Below are 18,881 nucleotides of genomic sequence, written 5' to 3'. Positions count from 1 at the left end.
TCTCCAAGAGAGGACATAATCATTTACAGGGGCAATTTTTCAGTTTTGAGATTGATTCACTGTTTATCATTTGCACTTGTCCAGAGAGTGCTAGAAGGGATAGTGACACCAGCACATGGGCAAAAGGTAAGTGAGTGAGAACTATTTGTTTTTCTCATTAGCTTTTCTCTATGCAACGGAATAACCACCCTCTGAAGAATACAGATGAGTATTATCTCCCCATACTAAAGGGATACATGTGCATGCATTCATAGGTTCATTTTCACCTAAAAATGACTGCTCTAACATACATGGATTAAACCAGTGTAATATCTCCTCCTACCTTCTTGACTTCAGGATGTTGCATAAATCTAGGCTTTAAATTAGAATTCTGTCTTCTAGTTCAGAGCTATCTTCTTCAGAAGCTATAGGAAATGAGGATAGAAATAGGTTGTTTTTTTTTTTTTTTTAAAGCAGACATAGACAAGTTTTTAAGCCCACCTAGACAAGTGGGCTATCTAAGTCCATGTTCTGGTCAGAGGCCTCATCTAGTAAAGTGCACCTCTATGGGGACTGGTTTTCTAATAATTAGGGTCACATCTTTTCTTCCACCTGGACTTGTGATGCGTTTCTCAGGTTGACCTCTGCTCCCACTCACCTTCTTTATTTCAAAAGTCCAACATTTTCACTATACTTTCAAAACAGAATGATGCTTTGAAAGTATAGTGAAAGCTTGAACTGGTGAAGAAACAGGAGGAACTGACTGCTTTTAGTGCAAACGTTTAAAAAAACCAAACCAAACAAACCCACAGAAAAAGCACGGCAATGCTTGTGGAGGCCATACCCGTACCTCAACAGAGAGCTTTATTCTGAGCTGCCTCAACACAGGATTGGCCTTGCGGTTACAATTCCCCTGAACTACTGATGAGAAAGTAGAAGCACAAGCAGCAGCAGCAGAACAGTGAGTTCGGCAAACGTGGGCTTCTGATCCGACGGAAGTTCAAACACTGCACCTGCTAGTTTACTAGACAGTGTGGCTGTCAGACAAATGGCATGGCCTGGCACGGCCCTCCTTGCCTTCCTCCAATCCTTAAGGGGTGCCGATGCCTGTTCACAGGGGTGAGGTGAGGATCCACTGGAATAGATTAGACAGGCTACCGGGCTCGTACTCGAAGCTCCATAAATCATTTTAAATTAAAAGCTGCATCCTTCTAGAGTAGTGAAGTATATAATTTTCAGCATGTTTTTGGAGAAAATGAGTGAGTCCTTGAGTTCTAAGAGCAAGTACCATATCCAAATTTAACTACAAAAGGAGCTGGCTGAAGAGCTTCCCGGGACTAACTTGGGTTGGTGCTTGCAGCATCAGCAGGGAGGGAAGGCCAGGCACTGTGGGCTGGTTGGCGCCGATGGCCACATAGCTCAGCCCTGACATCAGCGCCTGCCTGGCTGCACCCCCTCCGACCCCAGCCCCTAAGAGGAAGCTTCCCCTGCAGGTTGGGTTTCTGTTAATACTGAGTCTGACGTGGTCTCCCTTGAGAGCGGGTCTCTGGTGGGATGGGGAAAGAGGCAGCCTGCATGGATATTCTGCCGTCTCCTTGACGTCTTTTTCAATTAGAAGGCACCTCACAAGGGCACATTCCTTTAGCCACTCACTCCAGCAACACCCCAGCTTTAACCACGCCCTGATCAACCAGGCCTGGCCTCAGTCAAACCACAAGAAAACAAACAAGGCTTTGATTCCTTTGTGAGAAAATCAAAGAGCTGCTGAAAATCACTTAAAGGAGAAAAAAGAGAGGGGGGGAGGGGGGGGGGAGAGAGAGAGAGAGAGAGAGAGAGAGAGAAAGAGTCCTCTATCACACACTGTTTACTACTTTCAACAAATGGAACCAATCAGAAAGAAAAAATTGGGGTTTAGCTTCTGAACCGTCTGGAAATGTTTGGTAGCTCCAAATGCGCCTGCTGCCTAGTGAATAAAATCTCTGAAATTAACCTTCAAGAGTCAACCTTCTAAAACTAAAAACAACAAACAAACAAAAAACGCTTCAACATTCTCACCCTGGAAAAAAAGACTGCTTGCCAAATTCAAATCTGCCTTGGCCGAAGTAACTATTAGCAACTCATCCTTTAAATGAGATTATAAAGAAAGTATTTCCCCTTGACGTTGGAGAAAACACCTTTCATGTGACCTCCAAACTATGTTCCTTATTTTAAAGGTACACAAAACAAACCTGTCTTTTTCAGCTTTTGCTTACTCTCAAGCTGTGCTGCTTACAGAAAGTCTATGGGATGAGGAGCCAGCAGGATGGTTCCCTTGAGGGAGAACAGGGGTCCCAGGCTCGCTAGATGCTGGTCAGGTTCTGCTTATCCAGGGGTTGGTAGTTGTCCCACAGGTAAGTTCGCGGTGGAAACTCATTCCAATGCATACCTGAGTTTTGTGCTCTCTGAACATACGCTACATACAGCTCAATAAAAAGTTTCCTTTGCAACCAAGGCAGAACAAAATACCCACTGCCTCTCAGAAGATAACAAAAATACCTTTGTATGTATGCATAGCCTGCAGAGAAGCACACTTCCAGAAACGCCCAGCCCGTGTAACACACACACACGTTACCACAGCAGGCGGCAGCTGGACCCACAGAGGGCCAAACTCCATCCCTGAATAGAATCACTCTGCAGTCCCAATCTGCCACTCCAAAAACATTTTTGAGCCTGGCAGTTAGCACCTACTTTGAGAAACTGATTTTTCCATTCAAACCGGGAGAGAAGGTGGAGTTAGGTGTTGTTCTGATGGAGTAAACTTCATCAAAAATAACACACACAGGTGGCACTGCCCGGACAGAGTTACAATAGATTTTATCTTTTAAAAAAGCGGATACTTACCTATTTGGTCTTCAGGGATCAGCGACTCGATGGGGGGGTCCAGCTCCGAGCTCTGAGACAAATAGTTCTTGACCTGGGTCATGAACTGCCGGATAGTCTGCAGCATGTCGGTGCTGGACACGTGGCACTCCTTGTTCTCCTGCAGGAAGCTCACGTAGTCCTGCACTAGGCACCCGAAGTAGGTGCATTTGTCCCGGGACAGCTCGGCGATCCTGCGGACCATCCGCTTCTCCGGGGTCATGAAGGAGCTGAACACCCCGCTCACCTTCTGCAGCTGGGACTTGACGAGCTTGGGCAGCACGAAGGAGCTGCTCCTTTTCTTTTTGGACTTGATGGGGGGCGCCATGGTCTCCTGGTCACTCTCCCCCTCGTAGTCCTCCAGGCTGCTGTTGGTGTCCGCCTCGTAGCCAAACAGAGGCATGCTCCGGTCGAACTCCAGCGAGTCGGAGGAGGAAGTAGAAATGCTCATGTCGCTCAGCCGCTGCCGGCCTCCATGGCACGGGGGCCGTGATTCAGAGCTGGGCGGCGGGGCCCTTGTGCAATCCCCCGGGGCGGCCTCAGGCGGGACCCCACCTGGGCTGCCAGCTGTGCCCAGCTCCAGCTCCGGGCCCGCGCCCGGCCGGCCGCCGCTCAAGGTCTTTGCGCCGCCCTCTGCTTCCAGAAAAGAAGCCTGCTTCTTCAGCCGGGGTGGAGGGATGGGAGTTGGTTTCGTTCCAGGCAGAGCTACGTTCCCATGTTTGTTATGGTTGACTGTTTCTGGCATGCTCGTCTGGGTTTCAGTCCTGGCCAGCCGAGGGCTTGTGTGGAGACTATTAATAGCGGGTGGCGGGGGCCTGGGTGGGGGGGACCGAGTCCGCTCCGTGCCATTCGCGTTGGGAGTCCTTGTGCTCGGCCGTTTCAGGCCTCCACTGAGGTCCTGGCTGTGCACTTTCAAGAAAAGGGGATTAATAAAGCACAGGGCCCCGTTGGTCTGGCTGCACTCCAGCTCTGAAGGCGTCCTGGTTTTGATAGAATGCACTCCATTTATAAGGCAGAGCTGACGCAGGGAGGCAGGACAGACACCGTCCGAGGACAGAGGCCGATGGGGAGGTGGAGGGTTCGGGGGTTTGCTGTCAGCTGGGGAGCTCCAGAAATCTGAAAGTCATTATCAGTGAACACAAGAATGTAAATACGGTACTCTCAGACCATTCCTTCACAAATTAAAAAAAGCACACTGCATGACAACTCGAGTCTTGCGGGGTGGGGTGGGGGGGTGCGTTGTACTCGGGTTTACTGCATTCCTGTACTGGAAAGGGCAGAAAGCCTGCCAGGCCCAGCTGTGGGCTCACAGGAAAGCTCCAGGGGCCTGCCACTTCAAAGCCCTGGAGAAATGGCTTGGCCAACATAGGATTCCAGCCCTGCCTTTTCACAGGTAAGTTGGAAGAAAAAAAAGGAACTGGAATTGTTCCAATATAAGCTCAAAAAAGGTCACTGGGGCTTCCTGACTTGCTTTACAAAAACTGAACCGACTTACAAAGCAACACCACCCTTTCCCAACAACTTCTCCTGGGATGCCCTCCACGGTGCAGCTGCCAGTCAAGGAATCAGGCCTTGAAGTTCCCCTTTGATGGGCAGGACCAGCAGCTGGGCCTGGGGGATGTTACACAATCTGCCTAGGGTTTTACACATTCAGCATTAAAACCACCAAAGGAGGAAAACTACATTCATGGGTTCCATCAGCAGAAAAACCACAGCAAGCTTAATGTGCAGTGCAGGCCCAACCATTTACCTTTGTGGTTTGGAGCCCTTCCTTCCCAAATCCTATATAACCTCCTCACCATGCTCATAAATATGCAATGCCCTGCAAAGTAGTGCAGATTGCTTATTGATCCGTACTACTTGTGTCTCCTCTTGCAGATGAGTCTCAGTGTTCCATGTAAGTTGAGGGAGGTAGTGCTGTGATCAGTGGTGCCTGTTATAATTTCCATTTGGGATAGGTTATTCTTTTTTTTTCCCCTTGAGACGGAGTCTGGTTCTGTCGCCCAGGCAGACGGAGTCTGGCTCTGTTGCCCGTGCAGTGGCACGATCTTGGCTCACTGCAACCACCACCTCCCAGGTTCAAGTGATTCTCCTTCCTCAGCCTCCCAAGTAGCTAGGACTGCAGGCGCATATGACCATGCCTGGCTAACTTTTGTATTTTTAGGAGAGACGGGGTTTCATCATGTTGACTGGGCTGGTCTCGAACTCCTGACCTCAGGTGATCCACCTGCCTCGGCCTCCCAAAGTGCTGGGATTACAGGCGTGAGCCACTGGGCCTGGTCTGGAATAGGTATTCTCTATCTCTAGCTATGCTTTGCAGTGTATTTCTTTCCCATGGGCCCAGAATGGCTGGGCACGGGAAGACTGAGGTGAAGCCCTTTGGGAGCCCTGGCCCTGCCTTGTCTGTGAGGTAACAGCCTTGTCTGTGTGTCACATGCCTTATGTAATCTGTCCTGCATCCCTCCTTCTCTCTCCCTACTCCTGCACTGTCCAAGAAAGCCAACAGCCACAAGTGACTATTGAGTACTTGCAGTCGGCTAGTGCAACTGAGGAAGTCAGTATCAAATCTCATTCAGTGTCATTCAATTTAAATTTTAGAACTGATACTCAGTTCAGTCACTGGAAAACGTTTAAGTATCTTTGGAACTTGGTTATGAGAATCTACTTTTTAAACTGTGAATTTAATGAAATCTAAATACAAGCCATGTATTTCTGACAAACATTCAGGGCCTGAGTTGAGGTGTGCTGTAAGTATAAAATACACATTGTGCCGGGCGCGGTGGCTTACGCCTGTAATCCCAGCACTTTGGGAGGCCGAGGCAGGCGGATCACAAGGTCAGGAGATCGAGACCATCCTGGCTAACACGGTGAAACCCCGTCTCTACTAAAAATACAAAAAAATTAGCCAGGGCCGGGCGCGGTGGCTCAAGCCTGTAATCCCAGCACTTTGGGAGGCCGAGGCGGGCGGATCACGAGGTCAGGAGATCAAGACCATCCTGGCTAACACAATGAAACCCCGTCTCCACTAAAAATACAAAAAAATTAGCCGGGCGTGGTGGCGGCGCCTGTAGTCCCAGCTACTCGGGAGGCTGAGGCAGGAGAATGGCGGGAACCCGGGAGGCGGAGCTTGCAGTGAGCCGAGATCGCGCCACTGCACTCCAGCCTGGGCGACAGAGCGAGACTCCGCCTCAAAAAAAAAAAAAAAAAAAAAAAAAAAAAAAAAAAAATTAGCCAGGCGTGGTGGTGGGCGCCTGTAGTCCCAGCTACTTGGGAGGCTGAGGCAGGAGAATGGCGTGAACCCGGGAGGCGGAGCTTGCAGTGAGCCGAGATTGCACCACTGCACTCCAGCCTGGGCGGCAGAGCGAGACTCCGTCTCAAAAAAATAAATAAATAAAATAAAATAAAATACACATTGGGTTTTGAATACCTGGTATGACAAAAAGAATGTAAAACATTTCATACCTTAAAATTTTTTTATATTGGCTACATGTAGAAATTATGTTTTGGATATATTAAATACAACAAAATAAATTATTAAAATCAACTTAACCTGTGTGGCTACTGGAAAATTTCAGATTACACACAGATTAACCTTATGTTTCTATTAGCCAGGACAGCAGGTCTTGGAGAAACTACTTCCATCTCCTTTGAGTCCTCCTTAGACTTATACTGTCACAGCTGTAAAACTTTTGTAAGGCTTTGTACACTTAGTTCATGTGTGTATGTATCTCCATATATACTACAAATCTCATTGGCAGTGGGTAGGGTCCCAGGAAGTAAGAGGGGATCTTATTAATCTTTGAGTCCTTGGTCTGGGGCACAGTGTCTGACACAAAGCAGACCCTCGAGAAATATTAGTTTGATGAACAGTATTTTTACTGAGGCACAGAATTTTAAAATATGCTATCTCTACACAAAATGGATAATATGCACACTGAGAATCACAAGTCGAATATATGTGAATTAGCCCTTAGTCGCTTCTGGTTAGTAGCCACTGAAACAAACTCTTTTCCCCTCTCTTTGGCATAACACAAGCGTTGTCCTTGATACTCCGGTCCTTCAGCACTATGCACACAGGACCATCAAACTGGAGCTATGTGGACAGAGGTCAGGAGAGAGAACTGAGACTCGGTGCACATCTTCAAGAGGCCTGGAATCTAGTTGACAATATTGACTTAACTTCAGCAAGTATATTAATCCCTCTCCAAAGGTATGAAGAACTTAGCTGCAAAAGAAGGTGCTGACTTTAAAATAGGGACATTTCTATGGCCTGAGAGTTTTACCAGGGTTCTCTTTCCAAATCCCATTACCCAGTCTTGCCATCTGACAGGCCTGAAACACAGAAGGCAATCCTTCTACAGATACAGTCTAAGTTTCATGGCTGAGCACGGTGGTGCATGCCTGTAATCCCAGCACTTTGGGTGGATCACCAAAAGTCAGGATTTCGAGACCTTCCTGGCCAACATGGTGAAACGCCGTCTCTACCAAAAATACAAAAATTAGCTGGGCGTGGTGGCGAGCGCCTATAACCCCAGCTACTCGGGAGGCTAAGGTGAGAGGATCACTTGGACCTGGGAAGCAGAGTCTGCCGTAAGCTGAGATCTCGACACTGTACTCCAGCCTGGGTGACAGAGCAAGACTCCCTCTCAAAAAAAAAAAAAAAAAGCAGTTTCAGCAGAAGGGAATTCAAAGCCATGCCTAGGCTCCTCTCTGAAGCTTCCCTGGAAATGATACTCGCTTCAAAACAAGTTCTTTAAGAGAAAAATACGCTGGAGGAGGAATACATACATCTTTTATTTGCTAGGTCAAGTATCATAGTGAGTGAAGTCCTAAAATCTTAAGAGAATTTCCTCTTTTGATCTAGGAGGAACATTTTTTGCAAAAGCTAAACCCACATAGATTCCCCCAGGGCAATGGAGAAAAGAAGTTAAAGTGAGTGAGTTGTATGTCTTGATCCATTGTCAACTATTGTCCGGTAGAATTGTGGGGACTTAGGGGACATCGGTAAAGGGGCAGGACGGGGAAGCAAGTACCCAGCTGCCAGAGGAGGGATCCACGACAGGTTAGGACATGGCCCGGAGCAGCAGGACGAGAACTGAATGACGAGAGAGGAAGTGGGACAGATGTTACTCTAGATGTCTGTGCTGTCAAATTCCTCAAAGCACATAAGTGCCATCAATGCCCATGTGCCCCTCAAAAAAAAAAAAAAATCATGCATGCGAGATGCACTACACTGGATTTCCTTTTCTGTCAAGTGCTGCCTCTCCCCAGCAAGATTCCTCAGAAAAGGAAGACATCAACACGTTACAGATGTTTACATGAGGACGTCAACATTTTGGGTAGCCCAAACTCATTGATGGAGAAGTTGGAGAGACTGACGGAGCAATGTAGCCTCACTGAGCCCACCATTGACTCTCCTCTGTGGATTCATTTTTAGATAGACCTAGGCAGGGGGCACACACTTACTTAGTCCCATCTGGGCCAGTTCTTCAAGCTGAGCCTCCGACTTGGCTGTTGAAATGGCATAAGGCAACTTCAAGGTAAACGGCAGAACATCCCTGATTGTTCAGAAAAAGAGAGAATGTTTGTAATTACATGTCTGGTTTCTATCTGGTGTTTATTTTCATCATAGAGATGTTTTAGCTGAAACTGTTTAAAATGTCCTAAGTGGACACCATACCATATCAACCAGACGTTATCTTTCCTGGTGGTAAAACTTAACACTTACAATTCCTGTCTTATTATCACACTCAGGACAGGCTGAGAGAAAAGCCAGCATAGTTTCAGTATCAAAGTAGGGACCCAATTGCCCTGCTGAGTAGCTAAAAGGTATGTAGAGTTTACATCAGAATTGCTGACTCTGTTGGCAGATCTGGCACGCATATAAAACACTATGTACCAATTCGCTGCATGCCCATGTGAATGTTGGCCCGAAACTGCCTGGGCAGGAATGTGGAATCCTAAACTGAGATGAATTAGCCCATTGCCTTGCACACTGCAGGCTCTCAATGAGTATCTGTTGCCTTTACTTATGAAACCTTCCCATTAGAGCCCACACATTGGCCTTGGTGTGCTGGAGACAAAACTTTCTCCTGTGTTTGGAGGCAGAGCTTCTCCAATGTACAGATAAATACCCAGGGTCTTCTTATACTGCATCCTCTGATTCCAGAGGTCTGGGAGGAACTGGAGATTTGGCATTTCTGCCAAGCTCTTAGAGGAGGCTGATGCTGCCGGACCCTAGACCGGACTTTGAATGGGAAAGCAAGTCTAAGGTCCCTCATGCCAATAACCCCAGCACCCAAGCAGCGTGGTGCCATGTGCAGATGAATAAACACACATGGCAGAGAGAGCAACAGATCCAACAGGAGAGAACCCAGCCAGCATCAGGGGCCTGCCACAGCCATGGGCCATGACTTGCTTGCTTGGAAAGGGCAAAGGCAGACTTAAACATTTGCTCATGTTCATACACAAAGGTTAGGACCATGCTCTAAGCACTGATGAATTCCCCACAGGGCAAAGCACGACGCTGTCCTGACACAGACGGCAGAAAGTACTTTTGAATGAATGAATGAATGAATGAATGAATATTCAATAACTATGGTGACTTAATCAAAAGGGAGGGTTTGTTTTTTTTTTTTTCCAGTGGTGACAGTAGTCTTACAAAGAAATAATTATTCATTCATTTATTCCACAGATGTTTATGATCATCTGCGATGTGCCAGACATTGCATCAGGGGCTGGAAACAAAACAGACGGAAATTCCTACCTGCATGGAGCTCCACGTCAGGGGATACCAATAGATAATAAACAAATACACAATTTACAGAATCTACGAGAAGGAGATGCATGACATGGATAAAAGTGAAGCAGGAAAGGAGAACAAAGAGTGTTTGAGTGTGAAGGTGACCAGACAAGGCTTCATGAGCAGGCAGCATTTGACTGAAGATCTAATGGTGGCCAGGGGTTAAATCATGAGGGGAAGGAACTTCCAGGCAGCATGAGCAGCAGGTGCAAAGGCCCTGGGGTGGGGAGGGTCTGGCATGGATGAAGAACATCAAGGAGGCCACTGTGGCTGGAAGGTGCTACTAAGGAACAAAACTTGGAGTCCTGCCTGGATTTTGTCATCATGAGACATGCTGAGAATTTCCACTGGCAAGAATAATGATACCAAACAACCTATTGTTTACAGTAAAATTAGGCAACATTCTTGGATAAACCAGATTAAATCTGGATGACTGGAGAATTTTGGAGCCATGGAAGCTGTTAACAATGAATGACAAATTAGTAAGTCAATGAAAAGAAAAAAAAAAAAAAAACAAGAATGTTTTGACACGGTGCTATTCTGCTAAGGTAAAGCCAGGAGGCTGCTCTTTCTTGGGGGTCAGGCCCAGATCACCTCTTCCTTCCACGAGACCTTTCATTTGTCCTCAAATGTTGTGAGCACCCCCTTTGCTTGGCCACTTGTGTCTGCTTGAGATGAAGCAGGCAGCACTGCAGGGGATGGCTGTGTCTGTAATAGCTGCTGGCTGACCTGGCAGGGCGGCAACCCTGATGATAATCTCAAATGAAGATTAATGGGAACCAGAACCTTGTAACACCAAACTAGCCTGTAAATATATGTTTGTATGGCCGGACCAACTTAATTAAAATCTACTTTCCTCAGACAATTTGGGGGAAAAACTGCATACAACAAAACCAACCTATGTTTATATTAAGCTTTTACCTTGCTCAATGCAGTACCTGGAGCTTAAATATCATGTGACTGGTTTGGATTTTTCTTAATGATATATGACAGGACGCCACACCTGTCCTTGGTTAATGGATGCTTTCAGGCTTTGATCTACTAGAAAATTAGATGTTGTATATGCATCCTCTCCCACTGTGCCAACCAGGGTGCATCCCAGCATCTTCACAAACACATGGACACACACAAGCACGTGCGTGTGTGGACACACACACTCACATAGGGATGCCTTTCCCTTATATCCTATTAAAGAAAGGGGCCTCAATTCTAAAGCTTGCATAACAGACAAACAAAAGCCATCATCTTCGATATAAATGCTTCACCCAAGACTTAAAACATGTACAGTCTAGATTTATTTTGTTTAACTTTGCTCTATACATAGATTTCTAAAGGGGAGGGGACAAAGATCATCGGGCAACTACTATTAAATTACAGCAGGCACTGTAACTCGTGTGGGGCCTGCAACAGCCCTGGGAGGAAGCCGTGATTTCCTCATTCTGTGGATCAGGAGCAGATGATGACGCAGACAGGTGAGGTCCCTAGCACACCCTCGCAGAGCTAATGGAGGCGAAGTGAGGGTCGAAACCCAGATGTGTTGGGCCCTAAGGTCTGTGCAGCTGAATAGTATGGTGGGAAAATATGGGCTTTGGCATTAAGGCAGGCCTGAGTTCAACTCCCACAACTGTCACTGATTGAATGATTGTGGGCACGTGCTTCACTTTTTCTGCCTCAGTGTTTTCATCATCCTAATTTACAGGGTTGCCATGAGGATTAGAAATATGTATGTATGGTGCTTAGCACAGATATAGAAGACCCCTAAAATTATGATTTCCTCTATTCCTCTATTCTGGTCTGAGGACAAGCAGCATCAGCCTCATCCCCTGGGAGTTTGCTGGAAATGCAAAATCTCAGGTACCACCCCAGACCCACTGAACTGGATTCTGCATTTTAACAAGACTCCAAATGACTCTAGTACTCTCGTTACTACACTGATAACACCAAATCAACAGAGTGCTGCCAGGCATTGGGGGCGAAGATGTGCAGTCACTATCTGTATTCTTTTTTTTTTTTTTTTTTTTTTTTTTTTTGAGACGGAGTCTCACGCTGTTGCCCAGGCTGGAGTGCAGTGGCGCGATCTCGGCTCACTGCAAGCTCCGCCTCCCGGGTTCCCGCCATTCTCCTGCCTCAGCCTCCTGAGTAGCTGGGACTACAGGCGCCCGCCACCGCGCCTGGCTAATTTTTTGTATTTTTAGTAGAGACGGAGTTTCACTGTGGTCTCGATCTCCTGACCTTGTGATCCGCCCGCCTCGGCCTCCCAAAGTGCTGGGATTACAGGCTTGAGCCACCGCGCCCGGCCACTATCTGTATTCTCAACAACACTTTTCAGTGAGCCTTCCCACCATGGCAAATCCTATGTTGATTGATTCACGAATTCTCCTGTGCAATGCATATTTGCATATTCGTGCTATGTGAAACACCAGAACCAATAATCCAATCATTTTCTTTACTTGAATATATTTATATAATAACAACCAACTAAAAAAATGTCACAAATATTCTTGTAAGACTGGGTAAATCAACTACCAATTGCCAAGAACATAGATGAGTAGCATAGAAAGAGAAACAAAAACATCCAATATCTTTGCATTTTGGAACAAACCGAGAACTTCATCTTGGCCTTCCTAGCTGCAAAACATCAACGTTGGGAGTTTTCCTCTAAGTACCTTATATATTGGTATCAAGCTTTATAGTTTATAAGGTTTCCATATACTTTATCTCCTTGGATCTTTAAACAGTCCTGGACAGCTGGCCCTCCAGTCTACCATGAACACTGATGGTATCTTTTCTATGCTATTGCCAAATATTGCTTTGTAGGTGTAATGATTTTTCCCAACAACTCCACAATTACCAAAAAGCAAACTGTGAAAAGTAAATATCAGCTGACTTCACCTCTGGCCAACATGTTAGCATTGATACTTACTCCTCCAAACTGGTTGACTTTAGGCCAGACCAGGTGTGCTTCCCTGGGGATGAGAGAGAGAGAGAGAGAGTGTGTGTGTGTGTCGGGGGCTGTGCTTCTGCACCAGCCTCCTCTCTTTGGGCAGCCCATTTCCTTACACAGGCTCAAGTGATCCTGCCCAAATCATGGCAGGCAGGTTGCATCCTCTTGTGAGGTGCTCCCAGGTACTGGTCCCATTCTCAGTGAAGCCCTCACTTTCCTCCTGCTGGTAAGCAGCACTGAATTCCTCCTCTGGAAGTGCCTCCCCTTCCTGAGGCCATTTATTATGTGGCTTCAGCTGACCTGGAGACTTCAGGGGTAAAGAGCTTAGTGGCTCCCGGCTGGGCACGGTGGCTCATGCCTGTAAGCACTTTGGGAGGCCGAGGCGGGCAGACTGCCTGTCAGGAGATCGAGACCAGCCTGGCCAACATGGTGAATCCCTGTCTCTACTAAAAATACAAAAATTAGCTGGGCATGGTGGTGCATGCCTGTAATCCCAGCTACTCAGGAGACTGAAGCAGGAGAATCGCTTGAACCCAGGAGGTGGAGGTTGCAGTGAACCAAGATCACACCATTGCACCCCAGCCTGGGCAACAAAAGCAAAACTCCAGCTCAAAAAAAAAAAAAAAAAGAGCGTAGTGCCTCCTGCCCTCTGGCAGAGTCTAGTCAACAGGCACTTAGACTTTGAGAAACAACCTAATCCTTAAATTAAAATAAACTGAGCCAAACTCAAATAAACTCCCCAGCCTATATGTGTGATTGCTGTGAGAAGTCATGTCTGAAAACATCCTAGTAACACATTTTCCTGTCTCTGCCATATCAGCGGCCATGGACAGACAGAAAAGGTCAAATTGAGTCCAGCCCCATAAGAGGAGGCAATGCCAATCCCTGCTAATAACAAGAATTTTGATCTTAATTACTGAAAAAACACTTGATGTGAAAAAACTGTTATTGCTAAAAAGAAAAAAAAAAAAGGAAAAAAAAAAAGAAAGCCTTTCACACTCTGTTTACTCTGGTTAATATTCTGATTTTGGGCCGGGTGCGGTGGCTCACACCTATAATCCCAGCACTTTGGGAGGCCAAAGCGGGTGAATCACCTGAGTTTAGGAGTTCAAGACCAGCCTGGCCAACATGGTGAAACCCCGTCTCTACTAAAAATACAAAAAATTAGTCAGGCATAGTGGCAGGCGCCTGTAATCTCAGCTACTCAGGAGGCTGAGTCGGGAGAATTGCTTGATCCTGGGAGGCAGAGGTTGTAGTGAGCTGAGATTGTGCCACTGTACTCCAGCCTCCTGGGTGACAGAGTGAGACTTCGTCTTAAAGGAAAAAAAAAAAAAAAAGAAAAAGGAAAAAAGAATCTGATTTTGGAGTTAATGTTGTGTAGAACAAAATAGCTGCTTTGGTTATGAAAAGGACGTGAGTACCCAGTTGGCCTGAAGGACAAGACTGACGGGCCGGTTTAAGGAACCCACATTTGTAGAATGAACTCCATCCCTTGCAGAGTTTTCAGAGGCATTATCATGAACCTTTCAATGTCACAGGTTTGCATGCTCAGTCCCTTTCTGTGTGTATGTGTGTGTGTGCATGTGTGCACGTGTGTGCATGTGTGCATGTTTCCTGCTTGATGGGTCTGGCTGAAAGGAGCCTTGGGAGCAGCTTGAAGAAATAATCATATGAAGGAGAATTTATGTTTGGAGGGGTTGGGGTAGTTGTTTTGACCTGAAGCCTGGCATGGTGTGAACTTGGTGAACCTGTTCACTTGGTGAACATTTTACTTAAGTAACCAGTCTTACTCTACCAACATCAAATAGGTGGCCAGCCTCCTAGATCCTTTAAGAAATCTCAGGCTAATTATATCCCACACACCAAACAGGGCGTTGAAACCATATGAGAGGAAAAGGCCTTACCTGCTGATGCAGTAGAAAGCAATGAGCCGGAATAAATCTGCAAAACTGATTCCTGAGCCTTCCAGGGAAAAGGCTGGAAAAGAGATTTCAGAAAGCAGCTGATTCTCCCTGAGCACGTTCTGGGACAGGAAGAGCCCCCTAACACCACGTGTGTGGGACCATCTGAGTATTCTCAAACAAACTACCGTGTGGCTTATCAGAACCAGCTGTGCAGAGGAGGCATGTCAGCCAGTGGCCACCGGTAAACAGTCGATGATCTGGAAGTTCATCGCTTGACTCATTCCGAGCACATGCTCCAGTGCTTGGTAAACAGACCAGGACAGACTCAAGTTGCACAACTGTCTTTTTTTTTTTTTTTTAGCTTCAGAACACAAAGGGCAGGGGACAAGGGGCCAGTCTGTCTGGATTGTATCAGCACAGGACAGGGCTTGGGGAACACCAAGACACCTACTCCCCTTGGTCCCTTGACCCTCCTAGGACACACACTTCCTTGGTCACTACTTTTTGTCATAACAGGGCACCTGTGATAAAAGCACACGGGAGAAGGAATGTAGAGCTGGGAGGATACAACGAGGTTCCCCAAAATCAGCTTTTGGTTAAATTCAACATGAAAGATTCCAAAACTGGCCGGGCATAGTGGCTCATGCCTATAATCCCAGCACTTTGGGAGGCCGGGGAGGGAGGATCTCTTGAGCCCAGGAGTTTGAGACCAGCCTGGGCATTACAGTGAGACTACATCTCTCTCTTTTTTTTTTCTCTCTCTCTCTCTCACTTTTTTTTTAAAACAAAAATTCTAAAACCCATTTACTTGGAGTGTTGTTCCCCCCCTCCACCCCTGCGCCAGTGTACACATTTTCTAACACAGAAGACATATTCTGGGCTGGCTGCAGTGGCTTGTGCCTGTAATCCCAGCACTTTGTGAGGCCAAGGTGGGTGGATCACCTGAGGTCAGGAGTTCGAGACCAGCCTGGCCAACATGGCAAAAACTCATCTCTACTAAAAATACAAAAATTAGCTGGATGTGGTGGCACACGCCTGTAATTCCAGCTATTCGGGAGACTGAGACAGGAGAATCACTTGAACCTGGGAGGAGGCTGCAGTGAGCCAACATCGAGCCACCACACTCTAGCCTGGGTGACAGAGCAAGAATCTGTCTCAAAAAAAAAAAAAAAAAAAAAAAAAAGAAGACACATAGTGGCAAGATGGTGTGGTATTTTGCTCATCTTCCAAATACTGGAGCAGCAAGTGGTCTGACTTCAAATACTCATGAATTTGCCAGCCAGCCGTCACGCAACCTCAGCTGAGCAACTCACACTGTTATTCCTCCTAACAGTGAAATATCCTCAGTTTTATGAAGATTTCCTCAATCCGATGCGTTTCTTCTCACTCCATACCCTCATTTATTTTGCTTATTTGCTTTGTTTCTTTTTGAGACAGAGTTTCGCTGTTGTTGCCCAGGCTGGAGTGCAGTGGCGCGATCTCGGCTCACTGCAACCTCCACCTCCCGGGTTCAAGCGATTCTCCTGTCTAAGCCTCCCAAGTAGCTGGGATTACAGGCATGTACCAACAGGCCTGGCTAATTTTGTATTTTTAGTAGAGATGGGGTTTCTCCATGTCAGGCTGGTCTTGAACTGCTGACCTCCAGCAATCCGCCCACCTCAGCCTCCCAAAGTGCTGGGATTACAGGCGTGAGCCACTGCGCCCAGCCGCTTATTTACTTTTTTGTATTATTTTGTTTATTTCTGTAGCACTCCCAAAAACTATCCATACCTCTACACATATACCATCACAGACACACAGAAACAACAAACACACATGTGTGCCACCATTTGTAGAGTTAAGTAGGAGAGAACTGATTTGGAGCAGATTAGCTTCTCCAAGCCTTGGTTTTCTCATCTGGAAAATGGACTCTAACAGTACTTTCCTTATCTCCCAGAAGGGTGGTGTGGGGAGCTGAAATTTTAAAAAATGAAATAATTTATGTGAAAGCACTGTATCCAAATATGAGATATTGTTCATTATTAAGCTGCACTGTCCGTAAGTTATGACAAAATATCTGAATATTTATTTATTTGAGATAGAGTATTGCTCTGTTGCCTAGGCTGGAGTGCAATGGCACGATCTCGGCTCACTGTAACCTCCGTCTCCTGGGTTCAAGGGATTCTCCTGCCTCAGCCTTCTGAGCAGATAGGATTACAGGCTTGTGCCACCACACCTGGTTAATTTTTGTGTTTTTAGTAGAGATGGGGTTTCACCATGTTGCCCAGGCTGGTCTCGAACCCCTGGCCTCAAGTGATCTGCCTACCTCAGCCTCCCTGAATGTTTTTATAGCAAGTCCTTCCTTCACCTCAATTCACAGAGAAAATAAACAGGCCCTGGCTGGGAAGGGGCCATTGCAGTGGGACCCAGGCCTATGGTAACTAGTTATGACCAGGCTAATGCTTTATTTAAACAAGCTCTATTAACCACTTGAAGTCACCTGGAGAGAATTAGGGAAGTGATAGAGGCCTCGTGAAATTATGGGGGAAAAACCTTTGGCCACAAGGACCTCAATGAATAACCAGGAAGCTTCTACACACATTGCCCACACTTCTGGAAGAGGAAAGGAAGTGGCTCTCGACCAACACATCCCGTGCTCCACTTTGGACATTAGGGAGGAATTTCAAAACCAGTTAGATCTGTGGCGTCTTGCCTCGTGGACTTTTACATATATATTTTCTGTTGGGCTGTTTTTTCATTTTTAAGACACAGTCTGGCTCTGTCGCCTAGGTTGGAGTGCAGTGGCACGATCATGGCTCACTGCACTTAAGTGATCCCACCTCAGCCTCCTGAGTAGCTGGGACTACAGGCGTGTGCCACCATGCCTGGCTAATTTTATTTTTTCTTTTTTTTGTAGAGATGGAGTTTTGCCACGTTGCCCAGGCTGGTCTCAAACTCCTGAGCTCAAACAACGCTCTGGCCTTGGCCTCCCAAAGTGCTAGGATTACAGGTGTGAGCCACGGTGCCCAGCCCCTCACAGACTTTCAAAAGTCAATTCAGAATTCCTCAATTAATTCACTTAATATAAATTCATTATCAATTCACCTAACACATTATTAACTCAATATGAATTCATTACCTTTCAAAGAGTGGGTTTGCAATGTACCTTGTGGTTGCATCCTAATGCATTTACATTATTGGCTGGGTTCCACCTGCTCGTGCGCCTTTCAGGAGGAAGATTTTCCCTGGCATCCATGACCTTGTGGCCTTGTGAGATTCAGGTTCACAGTTGAGCTGGAGGTGGATCACAGTCAGCCTGGCAGGCTTTACCCTCCACTGACTGAGTTAAAGGTCATTTGGCTCAGCAAGATTGTGCCCTCCCGGCTGAGTAGAATCTCATCTCAGCCCTGAACTTGACCTCCATCTACAGCTTCAGCTTCTCCAAATGCAGGAGGTGAGGTGCTGGGAAATCGGGAAGCAAGAGATTGGAATCCCAGGCTCTGTCCGTCTTGCTTCTGAGCTCTCTCCTCCAGGCCTGCTCCTCCCACTCCTCCCCCTTTGATGTGCAGATCCATCTTCCGATCCTTTCTTGGAGGCTGGCAGTACATCAGAACTGCCTGTTCCCTTTTTTATTTACAACTTGGCCTCCCGACACTTCACATTTCCAATGACCAATCATGGAACAGCAGAAAGGAAACCAACACTACTGAACACCACTCTCCCTTCAAAATATTCGTCAAAAGGTTGGATTCTGCCTCTGATGAGCTGCATTTCATAGAAGACTGAACACTGATTGCCTGGAGGGAACAGGTCTGCTCAGGGATTATTTATTCACGAAGAAGTGCAGACACATGCTTTAGGATTAGATCCTGTAAAAGGGCTCTCTCACTACAGTCTCCTTGCAACTTAGTCATTGGCAAACCTGGGAACCGAATTCGTGTTCCACTTAACTGGGTAGTCGGAGAGAAAGTCAACCTCTATTAGTTCCCTACCATATGCCATGCAGTAGGCTGCACACTTAATATTCAGGTTGTTTGACTCATTAACAACTCAGAGGTTACCATCACCCCATTATACAGATGAGAAAACTGAGGCTCCTGGAGTAGGTTACCTGCCTAGTCATTCAATGCCAAGACTCAGACCCATATCTGCCCATCTCAAAACCAGAGCTCCTTCCACTTCCACTCCCTGCAGAGCCCCGCGGCCCTCATGTCAGTCAGGACCTGAGCATCCAATGACCACTTACTGTATGTGCTTTCCTTTATGGCAAATTCCTTGAGTGGGGCCCCAAATTCACAGGGCAGGCGGAGGGAGAGGACTTTCTTCTGCATTTTGGTAGATTTATGGACCAGGAAGATCTAGTGGAGGGAAAAGA

General features: G+C 46.6%; 1 protein-coding gene across 9 annotated transcripts in view; it reads right to left on the bottom strand.

The window, feature by feature from the left end:
* The window catches only part of LOC105486807 (Ras and Rab interactor 2), a 255,269-nt gene that overhangs the window by 24,799 nt on the left and 211,589 nt on the right, over positions 1 to 18,881 (bottom strand). For all 9 annotated transcript variants that reach the window (XM_011749872.2, XM_011749873.3, XM_011749875.3 and 6 more), the window contains 4 exons: positions 18,753 to 18,864; positions 14,528 to 14,600; positions 8,344 to 8,435; positions 2,860 to 3,993 (listed from right to left, as the gene is read on the bottom strand). In XM_011749872.2, coding sequence (XP_011748174.1) covers positions 2,860 to 3,993; positions 8,344 to 8,435; positions 14,528 to 14,600; positions 18,753 to 18,864 — 1,411 coding nt within the window. The remainder of the gene's footprint in view (positions 1 to 2,859; positions 3,994 to 8,343; positions 8,436 to 14,527; positions 14,601 to 18,752; positions 18,865 to 18,881) is intronic.

Source organism: Macaca nemestrina, chromosome 15 (assembly GCF_043159975.1).
Source record: "Macaca nemestrina isolate mMacNem1 chromosome 15, mMacNem.hap1, whole genome shotgun sequence".
In the NCBI taxonomy this organism is placed as follows: Eukaryota; Metazoa; Chordata; class Mammalia; order Primates; family Cercopithecidae; genus Macaca; species Macaca nemestrina.
Note: the sequence above shows the minus strand (reverse complement) of the source record. Positions and strands in the feature narration are given on the sequence as shown.